Consider the following 22378-nt stretch of genomic DNA (forward strand, 5'->3'; position numbering starts at 1 on the left):
TCAGGACCGCAAATGATCCCCATTTTGGACCGCAAATGATCCGAAAAAAAGGTAAGGAATGGCATGGAGGGTGGAATGGTCTGGCTAGAGAATTACTGTGACGATTGCTTATTTTTATTAAAATCGCTTTAGATCATGGCTCACTACAGGTTTCTGCCTCATTACAGCTTTCCAAAAAAACTGAATTTTGTTTCTTACCACGCTTTTATAAATTTGCCACATTTAATTATCGGATACAATCATTACAAACTAACTTGGACGCAATTCTAAACTGATTGTGACCAGGGCCCCGTTTCTCGAACCCTGCTAGCATTTTCATTTCGCTTCCCGCATCGTTTACACTGTTGCGCAACAAGAAAATAAACTCGGAATCATCAAATGAAAAAGGCCAAAAATTTGGAATGTTGTAGGAAACAAATCTTTTAACCACCTCTCCAATTCTCAGGTCTGTGAGGTACATCGTTTCTGAGTTATTTGTCGAAGCGTTTAACGCAACTTTATAGAGTTTTCTTGGTCCACCAATATGGCGGCCGGGAATCAACGAAAACATCTGGAGTTTACTTTGCGATGAAAGCGCTTACTTCTTGTTCATGAGATAAAATACATGAGTATGAACACATCTCCTAATGTACTTGAAAGGCTCAAATTGCTGAGATTCATAGGGATAGAATTTCTTCACGCAACCAAATACTTTTGTATCGTGGTGTCACGCAAGGTGACAATTCGGAATTCAAAATGCTGTATTTCCGAAATGAGAGGATTGGAAACTTGAAAACGATTTATTACTAGCTCATCTCTAACGTCCTTTAGATAAAAATTCCGACGACCTTGCGACTTTCATTTTTGCCTCGAGTGGGGTCCAGAAGGAGGTCCAGTTGAGGGCACAAACCACTGTTAAATTTTAACATCTTCCTACCCCTCGGCAGCATTTCTACCATTGAGGTAAACTAGTTTAGCCATTTGAGAAAAAATCTTACCTACAATGACTAGAAAAGATTCTGCTTTACTGGATAATCTATTCCTAATGTATGGCATTACGTAACATGCCCTTTCTTAATTAAAAAAAGTTTTATCGACTGGTACAGCAACTGGAAGCGTCGACATCCTATCTCCATGAGATAGAGAGGATACTGGCACATCGCCTCCATGGAGACAATGTATACAATGTATCTTGAATCAGTTTGGTCCTTTGATAAGAAAGAAAATCACAACTGTTGACGCCATGCAGGATTGCAACGTTTTTCAAGCTCGTTTGGAAGCGTTCACATGCCGGATGTGGAGGAAACAGAATTTTAACCGTGACTTGGCTGTGGTATCTGCGCTGGAGCAACATCGACCTCAGCTGTCACGTTGCCAAGTTGCGGAGTTACTTCAATAATGGGGAACTCTGGTTGATCTGTTTTTGGGAGAAGCAGATCACGGCGATCTCGTCTGTAAGTAGTGCCATCAACAAAGACTTGGTACGAACGGTAGGGAAGCTTCTTTATGCAAATTCTAGTCGACCACAAGTTTTTACCAGGGAGACGCATGAACACTACATTACCAACACATAAAATCCTATCGGGGTTTTTCTCACTGTCGGGCTTGATGCGGACTATTTTTTTCGCCCGTCGCCACCAAATGAGAGCCTGGAACAGGCTAGAATCTTCACAACGAGTGAATGAAAGTCTTGCAAATGAACCGACCATGAATTAATTGTCTTATTGTACATGTACTAAGGGTGAGTTTTGCTGGGAAAAAGGATTGGTTACGATTGGTTATTCTAACAAACTACACAAGTGAACCCGGGGTGTCCAGATCTCAAGGTAAAAGCTAAAACTACTAGGCCCCACTTTCTCCGCCCGGCATTTTGCTCATTTTTACAGCACGAAACAAAATTTGTTTTAAAATGATCTAAGCCTGAGAATCAGTGTGATTGCATATCTCATATCTCATAGATAACCCTCTCACTGTTTCTTAGCCAAGTGTTGCAAGTCTCCAGTGCGCATTCTCCGCTTTAATATCACCTCCTTGGATACAGTTTTCAAGTCATATGCTAGTCCGAGCATTGCAGCTAACTCAATAAACCACTTGGATGCGTTTATTCGCAGACCCAATTCACTATTTGCATAGTCTTGTGGAAAGGTGTGATGGAAGTTGTGGTATCCTTCACCACCTGCTGCCAAGACAACAATAAAGTTCTGTGTCGGATTTATGGTCTTGTCATAAGGCTTGTACCCCCAAAGATGAGACAAGCTATTTATGGTCCAGGTACCATTGAGGGTAATAACATAGCGGAATGCGAAACAAATTATGAATGCGTTGAACAGGTTCTCGTCCCAAAAGTACCACGGAACGAATACCGGAAATACCACATTGAAAAAGTTGCTGAGAAGATTGTAGTATCTGGAATTAACAAAATCTGTGTCATTGGTAATACAGATCACATAAATGTTACATGGCATGAAGGTGAATGACATCGGAAGATATACCTTTTGTGAATTGTTCCTTTATAAGATTTCTTAATCTATCTGTGCGGATTGTACTGTCCTCCCTCTATATACCATTTACAACATCCATCTATATAACAACTACAACACTAAAGTCTTAACATCTCAAACTTGAATAAAGCTGGTTTGCTCAGCCGAAATATTGTTCATCAAACAAAACTTTATACCTTTCCAGTCCTCCCCGAACTACTCGTGTTTGTTTTCAAGATCTAGCCCATTTGACTTCCTTTGCTGAGTTTACAGTTTAGTTGGCTATCTAACTATATCATTCCTCTGTTGTTACACTAGCGAGTGGACTGATTGAAGAGCGACTCTGCAAGCACCTTAAAAGAGGCTGTCAATAATAACGGTAATAAGAGCAAAAGAGGCCTTGCCAATCGGAAAACAATGGAAAACGCTAACGCTAACGCTAACACCAACCCGGCATGGCCAGCGCATCACGCATGCGCACAACCATTTCACCCGGTCAATTAGCAGCAATGTACAGCTGTTTAGAAAAATTTGGTTTATCAACGGAGTTGATAATGTAAATTGACCACCGTACAGAGATTCTAAAAGCTGACGTTTCGAGCGTTAGCCCTTCGTCAGAGCGAATCGACGAAGCACTTTAAAAGAGGCTGTCAATAATTCGCTCTGGATTCGCTCTGACGAAGGGCTAACGCTCGAAACGTCAGCTTTTGGAATCTCTGTACGGTGGTAAATTTACATTATCAACTCCGTTGATAAACCAAATTTTTGTATACTACTTCCCCACCGACGCAGCACCACAGTTTCTTTAGAAACTACCCCTTCATACAGCTGTTTAGGCCTTGCTGGGCCTCATCAGCATGGCGTAGCTAACATACCCGGCGGCTGTTTTACGTGACACACCGGGTTGGTGTTAGTGTGAGTCCATTTGCTTTTTTTGCTTTTTCACCGATAAAAAGCAAGCGGCTAGTCTCAGGCATACCACGTAAAAATTCTGATCAATGATTACCTTTTCTGGAACATGACGATTTTGTCCTTGTACAAATCGCTCAAATCAGTTTGCTTTCCTTTCGTTAAGACATCGGGGTGTTTTTTCATCAATAACCAACCAACATGTGAAAAGAAGAATCCTCTCTTAGCATTGTGCGGATCTGCATTGGTTTCAGAATACTTGTGATGAATGCGGTGATCCCTCGCCCATTCAAAGATGGAATTTTGTGCTGCCATGGAATTGAATAGCATTAATAACAATCTGAAAGGCCACGTGGCTTTGTACGACCGGTGAGACCAGAGTCTGTGGGCTCCACAAGTGACTCCAAGACCTCCGAAAAAGTAGCAAAGCCAGGTCCAGATCCAGGTTCGCGGCTTTGCCGAGGGCAGTAGATAAATCGCGTATAACGCCATAAGATGCAACATCCCCATATAAGCAACGTTTGACCACACGATTTGTTGCTCGGGGCGTTTTCTTGCATCCTCGGGAGTTTTCTTTTCATATTTAATCACGTCTGTCTCTGACATTTTTCTACAACAAAGAACAGAATTAAATAACAATTGGAAAATCGTTTCATAGACATTTACAGTTCCACCACACTTCTTAAAATATGTTTTTCATTATACGGTTTCTTATTGCAGGATGTCTCATGGGTTAGAGTGGCGTTCAACCCTCGGGTTTTTCAGGCTTCTTTTCGTTTCATTATTTGCATGCAATAATGATCCGTTTCGAATGTCAATTCGTATCCACAGTTTCAATATATCCTCCAAAAATAGAGTTAAAATACTATAATAATAGCAATAATAATAATAATAATAATAATAATAATAATAATAATAATAATAATAATAATACCATTTCATTATAAAACGTCGTGCACGGAGCGAATTGCGTCATTACTTTACATAAGAATAAACCTAGTAAAATTACAACTTGTCAACTTGATGGGGACTGGGCATTACATTGTTTGATACACTCTTACAACACAGACGCCATGTTGGATCAACAACTGACCGCGTGGTTTATTCTGATTGGTTAACAAACAATAACTGAATAATCGAACAACTAGAGATCCTGAGCCAGCGGTATCGCCATACATAATTGCCATACATAACATCCCCCCCCTTCACATCACAATCTTTAAAACTAAAAAGAAAACTGTCAATAAAAGAAAAAGGATAAAATAAAATAATAATAATCTCAGCATTAATTCATCTGTGTCTGTCATTGTTCATGCTTCATAAAGTGTCCCTTGTAACATAACAACTAGTTACAGGTCTAGTCTGACTGGTTTCCTGACTTGTCTTCCACTTCTAGTCTTATAGAAGGGCGGGTCTTTAGCTTCCGCGATGTCCGCTGGAGGTGGCACACCACCTGCTGGCATTTCCTCAGCAGGTGAGGGATTTAAGTGGTATTCCTGTACAGTGGGGTCCACTTGTGGGCTTGCTGGGGACGTGGGAGCCGCATGTGTCTTGTCAGGCTCTGGTTCTGTCTGCTGAGCGATGTTTCCATGGCGTTTACGGTATTCCATATGAGACTTGGCTGAGTCGTTTCTTAGAGCCACTCTGTTACGCCTGATTCTTCGGCCGCTCACCTCTACCACGTATGATCTGGGCAAGGCATGTTTCTGGACTACGGTAGCCGCTCTCCACTCCTTTGACCCTGGCTCAGGTCTTACTCTGACATGATCGCCTGCTCTGAGTGGTGGTAGCTCTTTGGTTCCTTGGCGGTCATGGTAGTACTTCTGCTTGTCCTTGCCATGCTTCATTCTTGCTCTTATCTTCTGGGTGCTATGTGTTTCAGGCTCCAATAGACCACGTGCTATTGGGAGTGTCGTTCGAAGCCTGCGACCCATAGAGAGCTGTGACGGGGACAAGTCAATTGCTGGGAGTGGGGATGCCCTGTACTCTAGTAGCGCTTTTCTCTTGTCTTTGTTCTTTCTCCATATAGACTTCACTGTTTTGACTGCGGCTTCAGCCTCCCCATTTGCTTTGGGGTGCTTCGGGCTTACTAGGACATGTTCAAAGGTGTAGCTTTTAGCAAATGTCTCAAATTCTCTACTTGTGTACTGGCTACCACAGTCAGTGACGAGTTTTGCTGGGATGCCGTGTCGACTGAAATGCTCTTTCAGGACTTCAATGGTCTCCAGGGATGTCAGATCCTTCAGTTTGGTCACCTCAATAAACTTGGAGAAGTAATCAACTAGCAACAGGTAATGTTTACCTTCAAAGGCGAAAATGTCTGAAGCGGCTCTTTCCCAAGGCAGGTCCGGAACAGGGCTCGGCATCAGAGGCTCTTTCTGTTGTGCAGGGGCATAATCATGGCACGTGGTACAATCCTTGACTTTGTCTTCTATCTGCCCACTCATGCCGGGCCAGTAAAGGGCTTCCCTGGCTCTTTGCTTACACTTTACGATTCCCAGATGTGTTCCATGTATGATTTCCAGCATGGCTGGCCTCATAGACGGGGGGACTACGATTCTCATTCCTCGGTAGATTACTCCATCTAGCACCGCGAGCTCATCACGTGTGTCCCAGTATTGGCGGATGCTGTGTGGGACTTGTTGCTTTGTGTCTGGCCAGCCGGCTTGGATCATAGCATACAATTCATGAAGCTCATTTGCTGTGTTTTGTTGGAGTTCTGCATACTTTGGCTCAGACACGGAGATTCTTTCCAACATGTTTACTTGTATCTCCTCTTCTTCCGGTGGAACCTCATTTAGACTTGCTCGGCTGAGAGTGTCTGCGAGGACTTGCTTCTTCCCTGGCAGGTATTCTACGCTTAGATCATAGCCACTCACTCTCAGCATCATTGCCTGCAATCTTAATGGTGCTGTTGTCAGGGGCTTGCGCAGTATCATTTCCAGGGGTTTGTGGTCAGTCTGGACCAGGGTTGTTTTCCCCAGAATGTACTCTCTGAACTTCTGTGTACTGAACACAATGGCCAGCATTTCTTTCTCTATTGGCGCCCAGTTGAGCTCTGATGGTCGAAGTTTTCGGGATGCGTAGGCTATTGGCCTTCCCTCTTGCAGTAGGACCGCACCCACAGCGCTGTTGTTGGCATCACATTGTATGGTCACATCTTTTCTGACATCATAGTAGGCTAACAGAGGAGCTTCACAGCACATATCCTTGAGCTTCTGGAACGCAGCTGCTTGTGGCTTGTCCCAGTGGAAGAGTACATCTTTCCTTGTCAGCTCCCGCAGTGGTGTTTCAACTTCCGCTAGCATTGGGAGGAACTTGGCTAGGTACTGGATAGATCCCAGGAACCGACGCACATCTTCTTTTGTTTCGGGGGGTGGCATGTCCTTCATAGCTCTTACTTTCTCCGGATCTGGTTTAAGGCCTTCTGCTGAGATGATGTGGCCCACATATGGAACTTGTTGTTTTCGCACTTTGACCTTCTCGAAGTTCAGCTTAAGGTTGTAGGTTCTGGCACGGTGGAGAACTTCATTTAGGACTGAGTCGTGGTGGGCAATGTCACGTCCTGCAATCAGTATGTCATCCATGATGGCATATGCGTGATCAATATCCTCCAACATTTCATCCATGGCCCTTTGGTACAGCTCTGGAGCTGATTTGATTCCAAATGGTAGTTTTAACCATCTGTATCTGCCTATTGGGGTGTTCATTGTTGTCAGTAGACTAGACTCGTAGTCTAGTTTCATCTGGAGATACCCACTCTTCGCATCAAGGACTGTAAACACTTTTGCCTCAGGTATCTTTGCTGCAATTTCTTCTACAGAGGGGATTGGATAATGCTCCCGCTTTACTGCTTTATTGAGATCACCCGGGTCAAGGCAGATCCTGATCTTTTCACCTCGACTTGAAACTACCATAGAGTTAACCCAGTCAGTGGGCTGTGAAACTTTGGCTAAGTGTCCTTCCTTTTCCATTTCCTTAAGCTTCGCTGTGATCTTGGGAAGGAGTGCTGCAGGTTGTCTACGAGGTCCATGCACTACTGGTGTTGCTTTGGGGTCAATCTTGATGGAGTAAGTTCCAGGCATGGCTCCTGATGCACTTAGTAAATCTGGATACTGGTTGAGTAGCTCCTTTAAGCTTGGATCTACATGTTCCTGTAGATTATGTACCCGCTGAACCAGGTTGAGGGCTTGACAAACTTCACCTGACAATATTGGCTTCTGCTCACTATCTATGACATAGAAGTTCACATTTAACTCCCTGTCCTTAAATCTTACGGGAAGAGTGACGTAGCCCTTTGGTGTGATTCGGTGTTGGCTGTATGACACCAGGGTCTTCTTGGTTTGTTTGATCAGGGCCCTGGGTGCTACTTGCTTGAGATGAGTAGTGTTGATAACACTTGCATAGGCACCAGTGTCGAGTTGACAGTGCAGAGTACTGTTACCCACTTCTACCACCGCCCACCATTCATCACTTTCACTGGTTTTTGTTTTGTCACGGATGCCATTCATTTCCAGGCTTGCTACACGAAGTAGTTGCACATCACTTTCAGGACCCTCCTCATCACTAGAATAGCCTTCTCTAGGATAGTCCATTTCATTTAGTAAGTTGACATTGCTTTTCTTGCTTCTGCACACATTAGCAAAATGTCCAATTTTCTTACACTTGTTGCACGACTCCTTTCTGGCAGGGCATTTTTCATGTGGCTTGTGGGCATTGTATCCACATCTATCACATTTTGGAACTTGCACATTTTTCTCCTTTGGTACCTTGTTTTTGGGCTTTTTGGACGAGCCCCCCTTCCATGCAAGTTTATTGACCTCCACTTTAGGGTCTTCGCCAGACATCACTTGCATTCCATCCTTAGTCGCTTCGAACATCCGACCGATATCGATTGCCATTTCAAGGGTGAGGTTTTTACTTTTCTCCAAACAGCGTTGCCTGACTCGCTCGTCCAGAGATTTGCATGCGATGGCGTTCCGAATCAATTTATTCGACTCAGTCATGTCCAGACCACGCGCCAGGAGCTTAAGATCGGTGACAAAGGAGTCAAAGGTTTCTCCTTGTAACTGACGTCTTCGGTCAAATTTAACTGCTGCCATAATCGGGTTCTTCTTGGCTTCGAGGTGTGCTTTGAACTTTCCGACGACTCTTTCGAGTATGTCTCTCTCATTTACATCTTGAGCACTTTCTCCTGTTCCAACACGAACAGTTTCCCACTGGAAGGTAAGGTAAATTTCCCGGCCTTTGTCGCCGACGAAGCTCATAAGGTTGCATATTTTCTCCTTCTCAGTGCATTTGCTGAGCGGTCCTCCAAACGTGAATTCGCAGTGTTGATAGAACCTTTCCCATTCTTTTCTCAGGTCTGCAGCAGCCCAGTTCATAGTTGGCCATTTGTACGACGAATTTGCGTATCCTTCGGCCATGCTCGGTTCAGTGGCGTTCGTTATCCTCTATTCTGACACCATGTTTGATACACTCTTACAACACAGACGCCATGTTGGATCAACAACTGACCGCGTGGTTTATTCTGATTGGTTAACAAACAATAACTGAATAATCGAACAACTAGAGATCCTGAGCCAGCGGTATCGCCATACATAATTGCCATACATAACATACATTTTAAAATTACTTTGAATTTACATTTTTTACATTTTAAATTACTCTGAATTTACAGCCTTCAACTTCGATACGATAAAAAGTTTACTACAGATAATTAATAATGTTGGAAAATATCCAGCTACAGACCATGAGGTTTAAAGCACACGTGGGGGAAGAAACGTTTCTTAAAGCGCTCTGTTTTACATTTCATCAGCGACGGCCCATCGTTAAAGCGTAGGGAGCGGCTGTGCGCGCGCCCGAGTCGGTGGCATAAGATGGTGAAGGCGTGACCCGGGCTCCTTGATCTTTTCAAAAGTTTTGGCATACATGAGGTCGTGCGCACAGAGACGTCCAGCCGGACAGCTTCCAAGCGTCTTCGTAGTGGGAGGCAGGAAAAATGATGCGTAACGCACGTTTTTGCACTCTCTCGATTCTTTCTGAAAGTTGGACAGACTGAGAGGAACACACAGGGCAACAGTACTCCAGTACCGACCTAATTAGTGCAATGTGAACTCGACGGAGATCATATGTATGTGCACCACTGCGCTTTAGCACCCGTAATATATGCAGTCGATTGGAGGCCTTGCCTACCATTTCGTTGACATGAGAACCCACTTTAGGTTACTCTGAATAGTGACTCCAAGAACTTTGTGGGCTTCAACGGTTTCAAGTTCATCGCCATTCACAGCTAGAGCTGGTGGAAAATGCTCAATATGGCGGCGAAAATGGACAGTCAGCTCCTTACATTTCTTAGGATTGAGTTTCATGTTATTATCAGCCCAGGAATTGAGTGCGTCAAGCTCAGATTGAAGCGTTGAGGTCGCGCGCGCCGGTACAACTTCTGAGATCGTCACGTCATCAACGTACTTCCAGTGCGAACAGCGCGCAGATGCCAATTTTAGATCGTTTATCATGCACGATGACGAACAATATGGGGCCGATTTTAGGCCCTTGAGGGACCCCAGCGTTAACAGGGAGCCATTGAAAGGTACTCTGACCGAGCTTGACGCATTGCCTCTGCTCTGTTAGAAAACCGCATATCCATGGAATTATAGAGCGACGTACGCCCAACTCTATAAGCTTGGTGATCACTATAGTATGGTTGATCCTGTCAGAGGCCTTGCTGAAATCTAAGAAACAAGTCCTTAGATAGCAGCCAGGATTCTCTAGCTCAGAAAGCCAATTGTGAATTAGATAGAGTAGGCAATAAGTGATGGAAGATCCTTTGAGGCCACCAAATTGGTAAGCATCAATATACTCACCAAAATCCTCGATCATCTAGGTGATCACAAAGTCTTCCAGGACTTTAGATAGAATAGGTGTTAGGAAAAGTAACTTTCGATAAAACATATTAGGAAGGCATCAAAAATGGTAAGATGGGCCAGCTTATAAAAAGCGTGGCAAGCCGCCATGGGAACCCAATACCACCTTGACGAGTCATCTAACGTCCATCAACCTAACAACACTGATCACTTTACAGACAGCTAATTGTATTTTCAATTAAATAATTTTCAGTGTCCGCTAACGAGGAAGCGGTTTTTCAAGTCCCGACTGAATTTCGTCCAGTGCGTTTGCAACCGGAATGTTTCTGGACCTGAAATTTTAAGTGCGCGCAAACGGAAAACATTTCGAAAATACAATCAGTTTCTTCGTGTTCTAAGGTCTTATAAGCCTAGCATTTTCCTTCCAGTAGTCAAGCAGATTTACTGCGAAACAAAGTTATTTACCCTAAAAAGACAGTTTCTGCAAAATCTATCGTTCTCCGTCGCACTCGAAGCTAAAACTCATCACTAGATCCTTGAGGCTCAATAATCATGATTAGTGCCGGAAAACTGGACCTATGTTTGCAGAACGCGACGAAACGCAGCCTACTTCTCAGTCTGTAACTCGAAACTGAGTTATTAATGTAACAACGATCTCAACCAGGTTTCTCCGTAATGAAAGGGCTTTCTTCTGTAACAATTCCCTTAACCAGTGTAAAGCCATTGTTACAGTAATCAGTTTTTATTTCAACTTGTCCCTCAAGTTTGCCACAAAATTTCTCTCGTTCGGGGTCAATTTGCTCACGCGACGGCTGTCACAATTGGCAACTTAACCTTCACCACTTACGGACTTACCACTCCGGCACCAGTTGTTTCTCTATCAGTGATCTCGTGTGGCCAAATGAACATTGTTATTGCCTGCTGACGACAGAAAGCGTTATACAAGTTCCAAAAGAGATCATGTTATAAGGCACAATGTTTAAAAACTTTATTTGAAAGTTGTGCGAAGCGTTGAGGAAGGTAATGTCTGCCTCGGTTACCTTTCGCGTTAAGAACGAGGCACACGTAACTGTTTAGTCTATTCGTTTTGCCTTAACAGTGTGTTGCTCACTTCATTTTCAACAAAGTGTAACTCGTGCATAAGCGCTTTACGAATGACATACATGTTTACTCCGTTTGTTTTGGTAGTCCCTACTTACTACTTACGCTGGTTTCCTTTTGCTACAACGTGTGACTTATTCCCATACGCTTTCAAGAACATAAGCTTACTCCGTTTACTCCTTTCTCAGTAATTGATGGACCCAGGTATCATTTTACAGGGTGTCTACAGTCTGTACGGATCGCCGAACTCTCAGAGACCCCGTCAAACACAGCCGATCTGCATATAATAATCAACGGATCCGGACTGTATACGGACCGACATATTCTTTGACTGTCTCTACAGTCCGTACGGATCGTTAGACTCTCACAGGCCCCCTCTAACACATATATGCATATAATAAATAGACAGTATACGGACCGACTTATCATCCTTTGACGGTCTGTAAAATCCGTACTGATCGTTTGACAGACTATCAGTTTGCTTAACTGACAACTTGACTTCGAACTCAAAGAATGCAAATTCCATCGTGATCAAGCTTATTTGTCGCCCTTTATACAACGAGATGCTTCCGTGAACCATACACTGGGTTACCTGTGGTACGTGTTACAGAAAATCACAAGGCACTGAATTGTGTGGTATTGAACTACAGCATTCCAGTCTCTAAAGAATAACAAATAAAAGAGAAGCGAGAAACATTGGCTTCTGGGCTGACATGTTGATAATTTTCAAGTTCCCTCACAACTTCTTTTCACCACAAGTTAAAGCGTGCCCTCTGAGCATCTGACAGCTTTGTAATACCAAAGTTCACTGAAGTTAATCTCTGTCCAAGCGGGGTTAGTGTTTGGACGGGAGACCAAAACAATATACCCCTCATAAAACAGAAGCATCGGACCGAAAATACTATTAACGCTAACAAATGCGAACTCAGCAAGGTACATATTTTGTTAGCTTGCCTTATGCAAAACAAGAACATCATTCTAAAAGCTTATTCTACGCAAAAAGTAGGTTCTGGAGGTAATTTTGAGAGTGGAAATCAAGGTTACGCGGAAGACGGCAAATACAAACTCACGATTTAATTAAGTTAACACACCAGAAAGACGCTAACCTCATTTTGACAAGAAAATGGTTTACTATTGCCATAAAAACTATCCAGTTAAGCTCGCATATCATAAAACATGATGAATTCATAAAGGCCACCTTTTCCAGCGAACAATTTTTTGAAACAAACAACAGTTTGCTATTAGAGGCAAAAACCCCTTCTATTTCATTACGTGCGTGAAGAGAAGAAACTCAATCGTGTCAAATATGCGCAATATTGCAACAAACTAAATTTCAGGATCAAACCGTTTCCATGAAGAACCTTTTCCTTGAATAATGAAGCACAAAATACACGACAAGCTTTCTTTCAAATAATTCTTGGCCAATCATTTTTTTTTACCTGAAGACTGTGCGGAGTTGATCACAGATCCACGTAAGGTGTTCGATTCGTTCAATCGTTCTCTCTCTTTGTTGAAACCTATAAATTACCAGAGCATTTTCCATTTGGTTTCAGTGTTCAACATAACAGCACACTTGGTTAAATATTATTTTAGAAATACAGCTCACTTTGATTTCGGCTCAACGGGCGATAGATTGTTGTCGAAGTCCATTACTCGTCGCTTTTGAGATTCCAGGTGTTGGTTTTTCACCGCCTGCCTAGTTTATCCAACTGACTTTCCATTATTGAGCTCCATAAGGGTATATTTTATTTAAGGATCCACTAAAACGCCATTCGCATTACATGTCTTTCGACGCCATTGCAGGCTAAGTTAATGATTCTCCTGTGTCCACCAGAGAAATCTACGCACTTCCACTACCCTCTCGATCCTAAGAAAATGCGCGCAGAAGGCTCCATGCACAAAGACAACAGTTACCAGGGAAGTGACAGGCGAGACTTTTACCGACACGGAAAATAAAAATAAAACGGAAAAACCTACCCATTGTCCGACTGGGATTGCCATACGGCAAGCCAGTAATTAACGACTGTGTCATGGAAAAGAGGTATGTTGTTCCACTTTTGTCTCTTAATTACATGTTGAGACACAAGTTGCACGAAAATGATTGTATAGTCAGGCGCGGATCCAGGGGAGGTGAAATGGGTGAATTTTCACCCCCCCTTTTTCTGATCCCCCCTTCTTTCTTTTTTTTTTCTTATCCCTCAAACACCTCAACCAGGCTTTGGTGCTATTACATTATTACAAAAATTCACCTTCCATTTCAAAATCCTGGATCCGCGCCTGCTAGTATGACATTAACTGAAACAGACAACTCTAGCAATTTTTTTTCTCAATTATACACTTGACTCTGAAGATAATTTCTGATCTGGCTCTCGAAACCTCATTCACCAACAACAGTTCCTCTCAGGAAGTACTACACTCATTACATTAAGAAAATATTCATATCTCGTTCACATAATAAGCTTATAAGAAATATTCCATCATGACTATTTTCTATCTTTTTGTTACCGAAATTGTTAATATCGAGTCGATAATATGCTTGTACCAGTTTTTTTCATTTTATCACTTAAGTTCGGGAGAAAAACTTCGTCCTTCTTAGGAATTCACTCATTCTATCAAGAAAAAGATCTGGCTTACATTATTCGATTACTAACGTTCAACTGCCAAATGGAGAAGAAAGATCCACAATCTTCCAAAAAATGGGAGCCTTTTTTGCCTTTTTTGAGTAAATGAAGGTCGCAAGCTGTAGTCTCCAATAAACGATCTATTCGAGTTTGCTGAGCAATGTCTTGGTTGTATGCTCCAAGGCCACTTCTACAGTTACTATTAGTAATTTAAGTAACGTATCACTTTGTAATTAGTAAGTTGCATTGTGTAGGTCGTGTAAAGTATCGCCAGCAGTTGACAAAATGCACTGTAAGTTAAGTATTGCAAAGCAATGTAAGTAGCGTAAGGTAGAGGGTAGCATTGTATGGTATTGAAAAAAAACCTTTTTTATCTTAAGTATGTTCTACATTTTTCTTTGACCAAAATTCCCGACATTTTTATTTACACGCGTTTTTAGTTATTTTTTTATTATTACTATTTTTTATTTAAACATATTTATATACATGTTTGCCCCAAGAGCTAAATGAGCTCATCACGGGGGGCTTACACCAAAATTCTAATTACCACATAAAAAAAAACAAACACGGGCACGGGATACAAAGTAAGTCAAAAAAGACAGTTAAGTTAATTAGGTCAATGATAATGATCACAAAAAGAAAAACGTTTAGACTCTCTTATAAAGTGCTGGACATGAGAGAAGATTTCAACGTTTTCATTATTTGACATGTCAGAAGAGCCAAACAGAAAAACTTCAACTTTTTGCTGGTCAGAATATTGACCAAAAGCTATACAAGCAGCAACAGCGAGCAAATCAGATCTGAGGGCAGCATAATTAGGACATTGTAAAAAGAAATGAGTTAAAGTCTCATTGTCAAAGCCGCAGCTACAAATCGGTGAAGACTTAACAGCGATCTTAAATAGATAATAATTTAGACCACAAGCGCCTAGACGCAGTCTAGTATGAACGTAGTATGAGTACGCGTTTTTAGCACTTGGATTCTTGAATGCCGTCGGTAGTTATTTGAATACTGTCGGTTGTCATTTAAATGTGGTCTCATCGATTGAAAGGTTGTTATCTATATCTACCGCTGATGCTGATGGTGGAACTTACGCGAGTACAACGACGACTGCTTCGAAAACGTCATTTAAAATATACCTTCACTTTGTTTTGATTATTTCATCATTATTCCAAGTCCATCGGCAAGTAAAGTGTCTACCAACATTCTCGGCATTTAATTGGCATGAACGGTGTGGTTGTTTGGAGAAAAGATTGAAAATCTATCGTCACTGCTGACGTGCTCGACGTTACTTCAAATTTGTTCGGTTCATAATATGTAAGAACAAGTACGCAAAGAACTTGAGGTGCTTTTGAAGACTTCGGTCATAAATAGTTGTAACCCTTCGCTAAAACAGCACAGTAAATCGCATCCATGCAGACTGCAGCACGCAGACTAATCTTAATTGAGAAAATAGCAGAGTGCTTCTGTTGTAGAGAGGGACACGGTGGCGGGAGCCCGGGAGAATAGGGGCGGGAGGGGTATGTGAGTCGGGAGACGAAAGGGCGGGATGCGGGAGTTCTAAGAGGGCGGGAAGCGGGAGGGAAATGCAAAACGCTACTTGTTGTATTTTTCGGTGCGGTAGTAAAAGGTCCGAGTCCGTGCATGGAACACCTTCTTGAGAGCTTTCTCCTTATGACCGTGAATCACAAAGGACTAAAGATTTCACTACGTGGTGACATTTCGCAGCAAGATCGTCATATACCACTTCCATATTTTAATGACTTTATGATCCTAACAAACTCCGGACTCCGAGTACTAAAAATTCCAAAATTTCCCGGGGATCCCCAACAGGCGCGCCGCCTTCGGCGACACCTTTAATTGGACCCCATTTTGTAAAAACCTGGATCCACCCCAGGAAACGCGAATCAGTATCAGAACACGAGACAATTCAGAACTGCAAGTTGGAACAATTAAGACCGTTGTCACTTAAGAATTAGGTAGCTAAATAACTAAGATGTGTTTGAGTCTCCTAATTTATAGGGGACGGGAGTAGGACTGAAAAGGGCGGGAGCCGGGAGATAAAGGTACGGGAAGTGGGAGGTTTGACCCCCCAGTCCCGCCCCACTCTGTTGTGGTGTCCACCCAACCATCCCGTTTCCGTGTATCGTAAATATACAGCGAACAGAACAATAGATGGCCCCGGGGCCAATGAAGTAGAGGTGATATCATGACCGGCCAATGGGAAGTCACTGACGTCATTTAATTACAAAGTCAAATCAAGAGGGCTGTCAGAACGTGTATGAGCACGGTGAAACCGGTTGTGGAAACAACAAGATACAGCTCATTTGCATCATCGACAACCAATCAAAAGACAAAAATACTATTCGGTGATTGGTTCCCAATGACTTGATCGGTCCATCATGCCTTGAAGGAAAGTAGACATTTAATTATAAAACGTGCAATTCTTACTCGTTGAGTTTCATAAGATAACATCATGTCTGAGGCTCTTCATCAATCTGCACCTACTCGAAAACTCACTCGGACTTCAAAACCTCCAACCAACAAGTTAAGTGGAATCACTGTGTGAAGCCTTTGATACTATGGCAATTGATGTTTTTCTCCCCACAGAATATTCGAAAGAAGGGGAGAAGAAAGAAATCCCACCAACTGTGCAAGTCGCGGAGCAGACCTATCAAGAGGGGGAAGTTGTGGCAGCTAAATGAACCCGCCACCATCGATAAGCTCATGGGGCAGATCCCTGAAGACTCGCCGGTGCAAGTTGATGCGACATGCCCTTTTCACGGTTGTTTGTTGGAGCACAGGAGGATGTCGGACAATGGATTTAAATATGTGAAATGCCCTGAGTCCCCTTGCGCGTTTATTGCGAGTCACAAAGAAGTACTAAATTACTTACAAGCGGTGGACCAACGACGGCACGAGCACCTTGTAATAAACATCGGTAAAGAGCACTCCAAATGGCCAAAGATGGTTTGTTACTGTACCAAGCCTTGCACTTTGAAATAGAGCGAAAGGCAACACCTATCTGACGGATTCTTTTTGAACGGACATAACCTATGCTTAAACAACAACAACTTAATTGTTGATTGGTTTAACGGTATATGATAAAAATGAATACAGAGATTTCATTGATGCATTTGTTGTTGAGAGGCTATTAATAAGCGGTTACGGCAAATATACCCTCCTCTCCAAAGTCAACCGGCTGTTGCTTTGCAATTATTAGCGCAATGAGTCTGGAGCAACTCCGTCGTTGCCAGTTGCTCCCACTACAGGGAACTGCTCATATTTGCTCGGAGTTGCTCGGAGAAACTCTGTCGTTCCAAGTTTCTGCCCCTACAGGGACCCACTCGTATTTGCTCGGAGCTGCCCGGAGTTGTTCAGAGTTGCTCGGAGCAAAAGTGCCTCAGTTACCAATCCCACTCGAAATGCACTAACGGGACTGTTTACAAAGTCGAAACATCCAGGCTGGAAATAAATATTGTAAAACTTGGACAATGTCTTGAAAAACTCTTGTGTACTAGATTGCCCATACTGATATTAACTCCTAAAACAGTTTACACAATGAGTTCACAAAACAACAAATCATGACGCGCCTTGCCTCACCGCTGGAGGAAAAATATACATTTTTTTCCGCTAGTAGCCAAAACGCGGGGCCAGGGTCGGGGTCTGGTGTTTTTTCTTTCCAAATTTTTTTGTTAAAAAGATTGTCGTTGTTCTCCTGTACTGTTATTTTCGAATGTTCGGTATCTTTCCTTCATTTATGGTGGAAATAAGTCAAAAAAATAAGAATTAATATACGGAAGCTACGAAAGGGACATTTTTGTTTGTTTTTCGAAATTAAGAGAATTTCCGACTGAAATTGAAGTTTTTGCGGGGAATATACGCTAACTCCTTGAGACACTGAAGATTCGCTGAGATCCACATTTTAATGTTTATTTCGTAAAAAACATTCTGTGCAATACAATTAAAACGAAACAAAACGTAGCCACAGTTCTACGATGGTCGTCACGCAATGGTCTCATTTGCTTATTTTCGCAAAATTGTTCTCAGTGTTGTAGTGTTTTTATCGTAAAACTTAATTCGATCCCTTGACGTACGAATAGAATTGGCTGACAGTTTCCTGTGCGACTCTGACTTTACTTACTACAAACCGTTTGTAGTAAAGTCAGAAAACAACATTGACAACAACAGGAACAAACAAGCAAATAAGAACGTTGCGTGACTGCGTGACGATCATCCTGTTTCCTAGCGCGGTTCTTGCTCTGCAATCGGTTTATTATTATTATTTTTTTCGTTTTGTCGGAGAGCTGAACCAGACTTCCACTCGGCCACATAGTCAGTGGGACTTCCAGTCACGCAACTTAAGATGTTTATTCGCCAAAAAGCTGTTAAAACGTTAATGTACTTAAACTTTTATGAAAATAGTCCGCTTTTTATTTACAACAAAATATATTTTTTTTGTGTCTGATTGAAACATGTAATCGTGACTTTTAAGAAAGAAAGCTAAGACTATTACGTCATCGGAGAATTCACAACGGTTTCGACTGATGGTGCAATCGGAGATTTGACAACGGGTATAAGTAATGGTGCAATACCTTTGTGTGCATTCGTTGTTGTCAGTTGTTGTGCTACAGATTGATCAGGTGATTTTGTGTCTATAGTCATAGTGAATCAACAAAGACTGCTTTGGAATGTGTACTACGTTGCGACTATATAGTGGTAAGAAAACAGATAAATTTTCAAAGCGCGGTTTTAAGATCCGAAAGATCTTCTTGTTAAAGTAAGGAGCACAGCGAGTCTTCGGTGTCTCTGGCAGTTGGCGTACATTCCATATAATTTCCAATTTCAGCAATTTCGGAAATTCTCTTAATTTCGAAAGACAAACTCCGACTTTTAAAAAGAAAAAGCTAAGTGCTCGCAAAAACCAACTTCGATTTTAAAATTAACACAAAAAAAACAATGGCCGATTTAGAAAAAAAAGTAAGATGTCCCTGAAGACCTTTCATAGCTTCCGTAGGTTCCTTAATATTTTGACTAATTTCCACCATAAATAAAGGATAGATGCCGGTCATTATCTTACTATGTTAGCTCCTGTCTACCACTACTCTATTTTTAGACACTACATAATCGGATTATGTAGTGTCTAAAAATAGAGTAGTGGTAGACAGGAGCTAACATAGTAAGATAATGGGGGTTTCGACAAAACACTGACCCCCGGTCAACTGATGACCCCCTACTGACCCCCTATAAAATCAATGGGAAAATGAAAATTAAAAAAGCCCAGAAATATCAATAGGACCCGATTCAAGTTCATCAATAAATTTAGCTTACCTGAAACTTCCAAGATGGCGGACGCATTGCAGATTTCCGACTCCGTTCTCATTTGAGTGACGGATTTGTCACGGAAAATCGAGCACAGAATATGTTGAAATATCAGCAAGCATGGTGTTTGTACCCGCTAGAAAATTAAGCAATAAAAATAGCGAGGAAAATTCTGCTGAATGATTGTCTTTCCTGGAAGTCCCATGTATCGCTTGTTGCGTATAAAATATCTAAATCTATTGGCATAATTTATAGATTCAGTAATTTCCTTTCTTAAACCTCGTTATGTACTTTATATAATTCTATGGTTTGTCCGTATCTTTATTATTGTAATTTAGTTTGGGGATCCACTTGCAAAAGTAACCTGAAAAGGTTAACAATATCACAAAAACCGGCGATACGGATAGTAAGCAGGTCCGGTTGTGATGCTCACACATATCCAATTTTTAAAGGATTTAATTTCTCAAAGTAATCAGTATCTACTTGTTACAACTAGGTAAATTTATGTACTCTTTTAGTACTGGTAATCTCCCTCCTAAATTTGACTCTTTTTTCTCTGTTAATAATAGTATTCATAGTTACAACACAAGACACGCTTCCCCAGTTTTTCGGCTACCTCTTTGCAGGACTAACATAAGACAGTTTTCTATCTCTTTTCAAGGCCCTAAATTTTTCAATACCCTTAGTTATGAAATTAAAAATACCCCAACTCTACTGTCCTTTAAACACAAGCTGAAAGAGCCTATAATCAACAGCTATTAATTCATTCCTTAGTCTTCGTTCCTACTCCTGTGTTACACCTAACTGAACGTCTTGCTTCGCTATATTTGTGTTATTTAATTATTTCTGTTTTGTGAGGAAACCTAACCTCGTATAAGCCTCCTGGTTTCTTTTAGGTTTCCTCGCCATATTTCTTATCTTAATTAACTTTAATTATTAAATGTAAATTTATTGTAAAATGGCAAAATGTAATAAAATGTAAAATGTATATTTCAACTGATGAAGGTTAAGCACCAGCCGAAACGTCTTGAACGAAACATCAAAAAATAGTCAGTGTCCAACCATTATCTTACTATTTACTGTGTCGTTCGTTTGTTTAAAGAGTACACTTTCACGAAAATATCACCTTGTGATAAGCGTTCTCTCTTAATTACTCCAAACGCCTCTTATAACAGATAAGTGTTAATCCCTTGGATAGAAATACACCGCTATAAAAAAAACACTGGAAAAGATAAAATGGGCCGTTACCGGTAAAACGAGTTGATGTTGACTTTCAGTGAATTTAGCAAACAAACGTTTAGGATTAAGAGTTTACCACATTCGCATATACTACATTTTGGTCTTAACGAGGTAAGAGAAGTACTTTCACAAAACTGCACGTATGGCCTTAATTTGGTAGAATAAAAACTTAGGAGATTATTATTTTTACGAAACTACGCTTGCTATTCTCTAAAGGTTTCCCTTATAGCGGCAGGAGCATGATATACGTTTGTCCGTGATTTTTAAACAAACGTTCAGTTTTATACAATAGAATATGAATAACTGGAGTGGATCAATTTGTAAATGAACGCTATCGTAGATGATACAATTAAAGAAACGTTTCAAGAAAGAGACTGTCACAGTTCGCCTTGAAAATAACAAATTGATGAAAATACTGGTGTCATGTTTTATTGCAGTTCTTGACTGAAACTTTCATTTTGTTATATACTTTTATATGAATGTATTTTACTGATTTAAGCTCATGAAATAAACTGCTTTTCACACGGACAAATGTCTGGTAATTGATGTGTCTTTTGCGGGCTTGCCCGAGCATGCTCTTAAAGCCCCTTTTGTTTTCCTTCTGTCCCAATTTTGTCGATTAGTTACCGACACGATCCGTTTTACACTGTCAAAAAGTTAATGTAAACTGACGCCTTTGCTTTCTCATTGGTCAATCATGACATCATCTCTACCTCATTGACTCCTTGCCTTTCCCATTGGTCTTTTAACTTTATATTTGCAATTCCATCCGGATGGTTGGGCGGAATCGTAACAGATGCACACAACACACATCGCTCATAAAACCTCATTTAACACTCATAACATTAAAAATCCCACATATACATATATGGCCGGCATCTCATTATAACCCTAAAGCTCAATGCCGCCATCTTTGATTTGTACAAAACCGAGTTCACCAGCTCCTTCTTGAACTCCTTCCAGGCTCATAGCCGCCATCTTGAATTATGCCGTCTGGCCACCATTTTGAATAATAATTTTGCTTAGTCATTTGTCACATGCTACTCATATGAATGGGCCGTCGAGAGCATTCAATCAGCGCTCACGAATAAGTGTCACGGATGACCACTCCTGATCAAATATTTTCAAAAGGCGTAAAAACAACATATACAGTATTCGGACGGGACAATTGAAAACAATGTAAATAAGATGGCCAGTAAAACGGATTATTATACATTGAACTCACTATCTCTTTTCTGATTGGCCGAAAGCGTACAGTGAATTTTCGAAATCAGCGCCCGTGACGGTAAGGGTTATCAGCCTCAGCCTTCGGCTTCGGCTGATAACCTTACCTCAACCTTGATTATTCTGGATGTCACAAAAACCTAATCCAGTAATTGTTTAATTTAAGTGACACAAAAATGTCAATAAACACTTATTTAAACAAAACTTCATTGCTTGCAGAAGATATAAATAAAATAAGGTTATAGAAGGAATGGCCATGTGTGCAATCACAACGGAGTATTTATTACAACCGGAGCAAGATATGTACAGTTTATAATTCAGAGCGATGTCCATGCTTTTCAGTCTTGGTTTCAGTGCAGCTATCTACATGTAGGCGTGAATATAGGAAAAACAAAGGTTCTATATCTACCTGTGGGGTATAATAAACCACTTTACCAGCTGTTTTCAGACTCGCATTCCAAACAACCTCTGGGCTTGATCGGTTGAGGATTCGGATTTCAAGTTGCTTCGGATGTCTAACTGGTGATAGGTCCTTATCATATAAGGCTCATGTCAATTTAAAGTGTGCAACAAGGTTAATGATAAAGTTGCCGCTCGTAGGAGAGTACGAAATTTACAACTGCAGAAGTGATGGTTA

The 22378-nt window shown here is 41.4% G+C and overlaps 2 protein-coding genes across 4 annotated transcripts in view; both read right to left on the reverse strand.

The window, feature by feature from the left end:
* Nucleotides 1-92: 92 nt before the first annotated feature.
* The window catches only part of LOC137970945 (acyl-CoA desaturase-like), a 25483-nt gene continuing 3197 nt past the window's right edge, over nt 93-22378 (reverse strand). The window contains exons 1-3 of one of the 3 annotated variants that reach the window (XM_068817613.1): nt 19288-19374; nt 3466-3978; nt 93-2385 (exon numbers count right to left, since the gene is read on the reverse strand). In XM_068817613.1, coding sequence (XP_068673714.1) covers nt 1947-2385; nt 3466-3974 — 948 coding nt within the window. In that variant the 5' untranslated portion in view covers nt 3975-3978; nt 19288-19374 and the 3' untranslated portion in view covers nt 93-1946. Of the gene's footprint in view, nt 2386-3465; nt 3987-19287; nt 19375-22378 lie in introns of those variants that run through there. The other 2 variants (XM_068817615.1, XM_068817614.1) reach the window with 2 other exon arrangements.
* Nucleotides 4718-5302, reverse strand: LOC137971372 (uncharacterized). The gene has a single exon (XM_068818208.1). The coding sequence runs from the start codon at nt 5300-5302 to the stop codon at nt 4718-4720; it is 585 nt and encodes a 194-aa protein (XP_068674309.1).

This window comes from Montipora foliosa, chromosome 9, assembly GCF_036669935.1.
Source record: "Montipora foliosa isolate CH-2021 chromosome 9, ASM3666993v2, whole genome shotgun sequence".
In the NCBI taxonomy this organism is placed as follows: Eukaryota; Metazoa; Cnidaria; class Anthozoa; order Scleractinia; family Acroporidae; genus Montipora; species Montipora foliosa.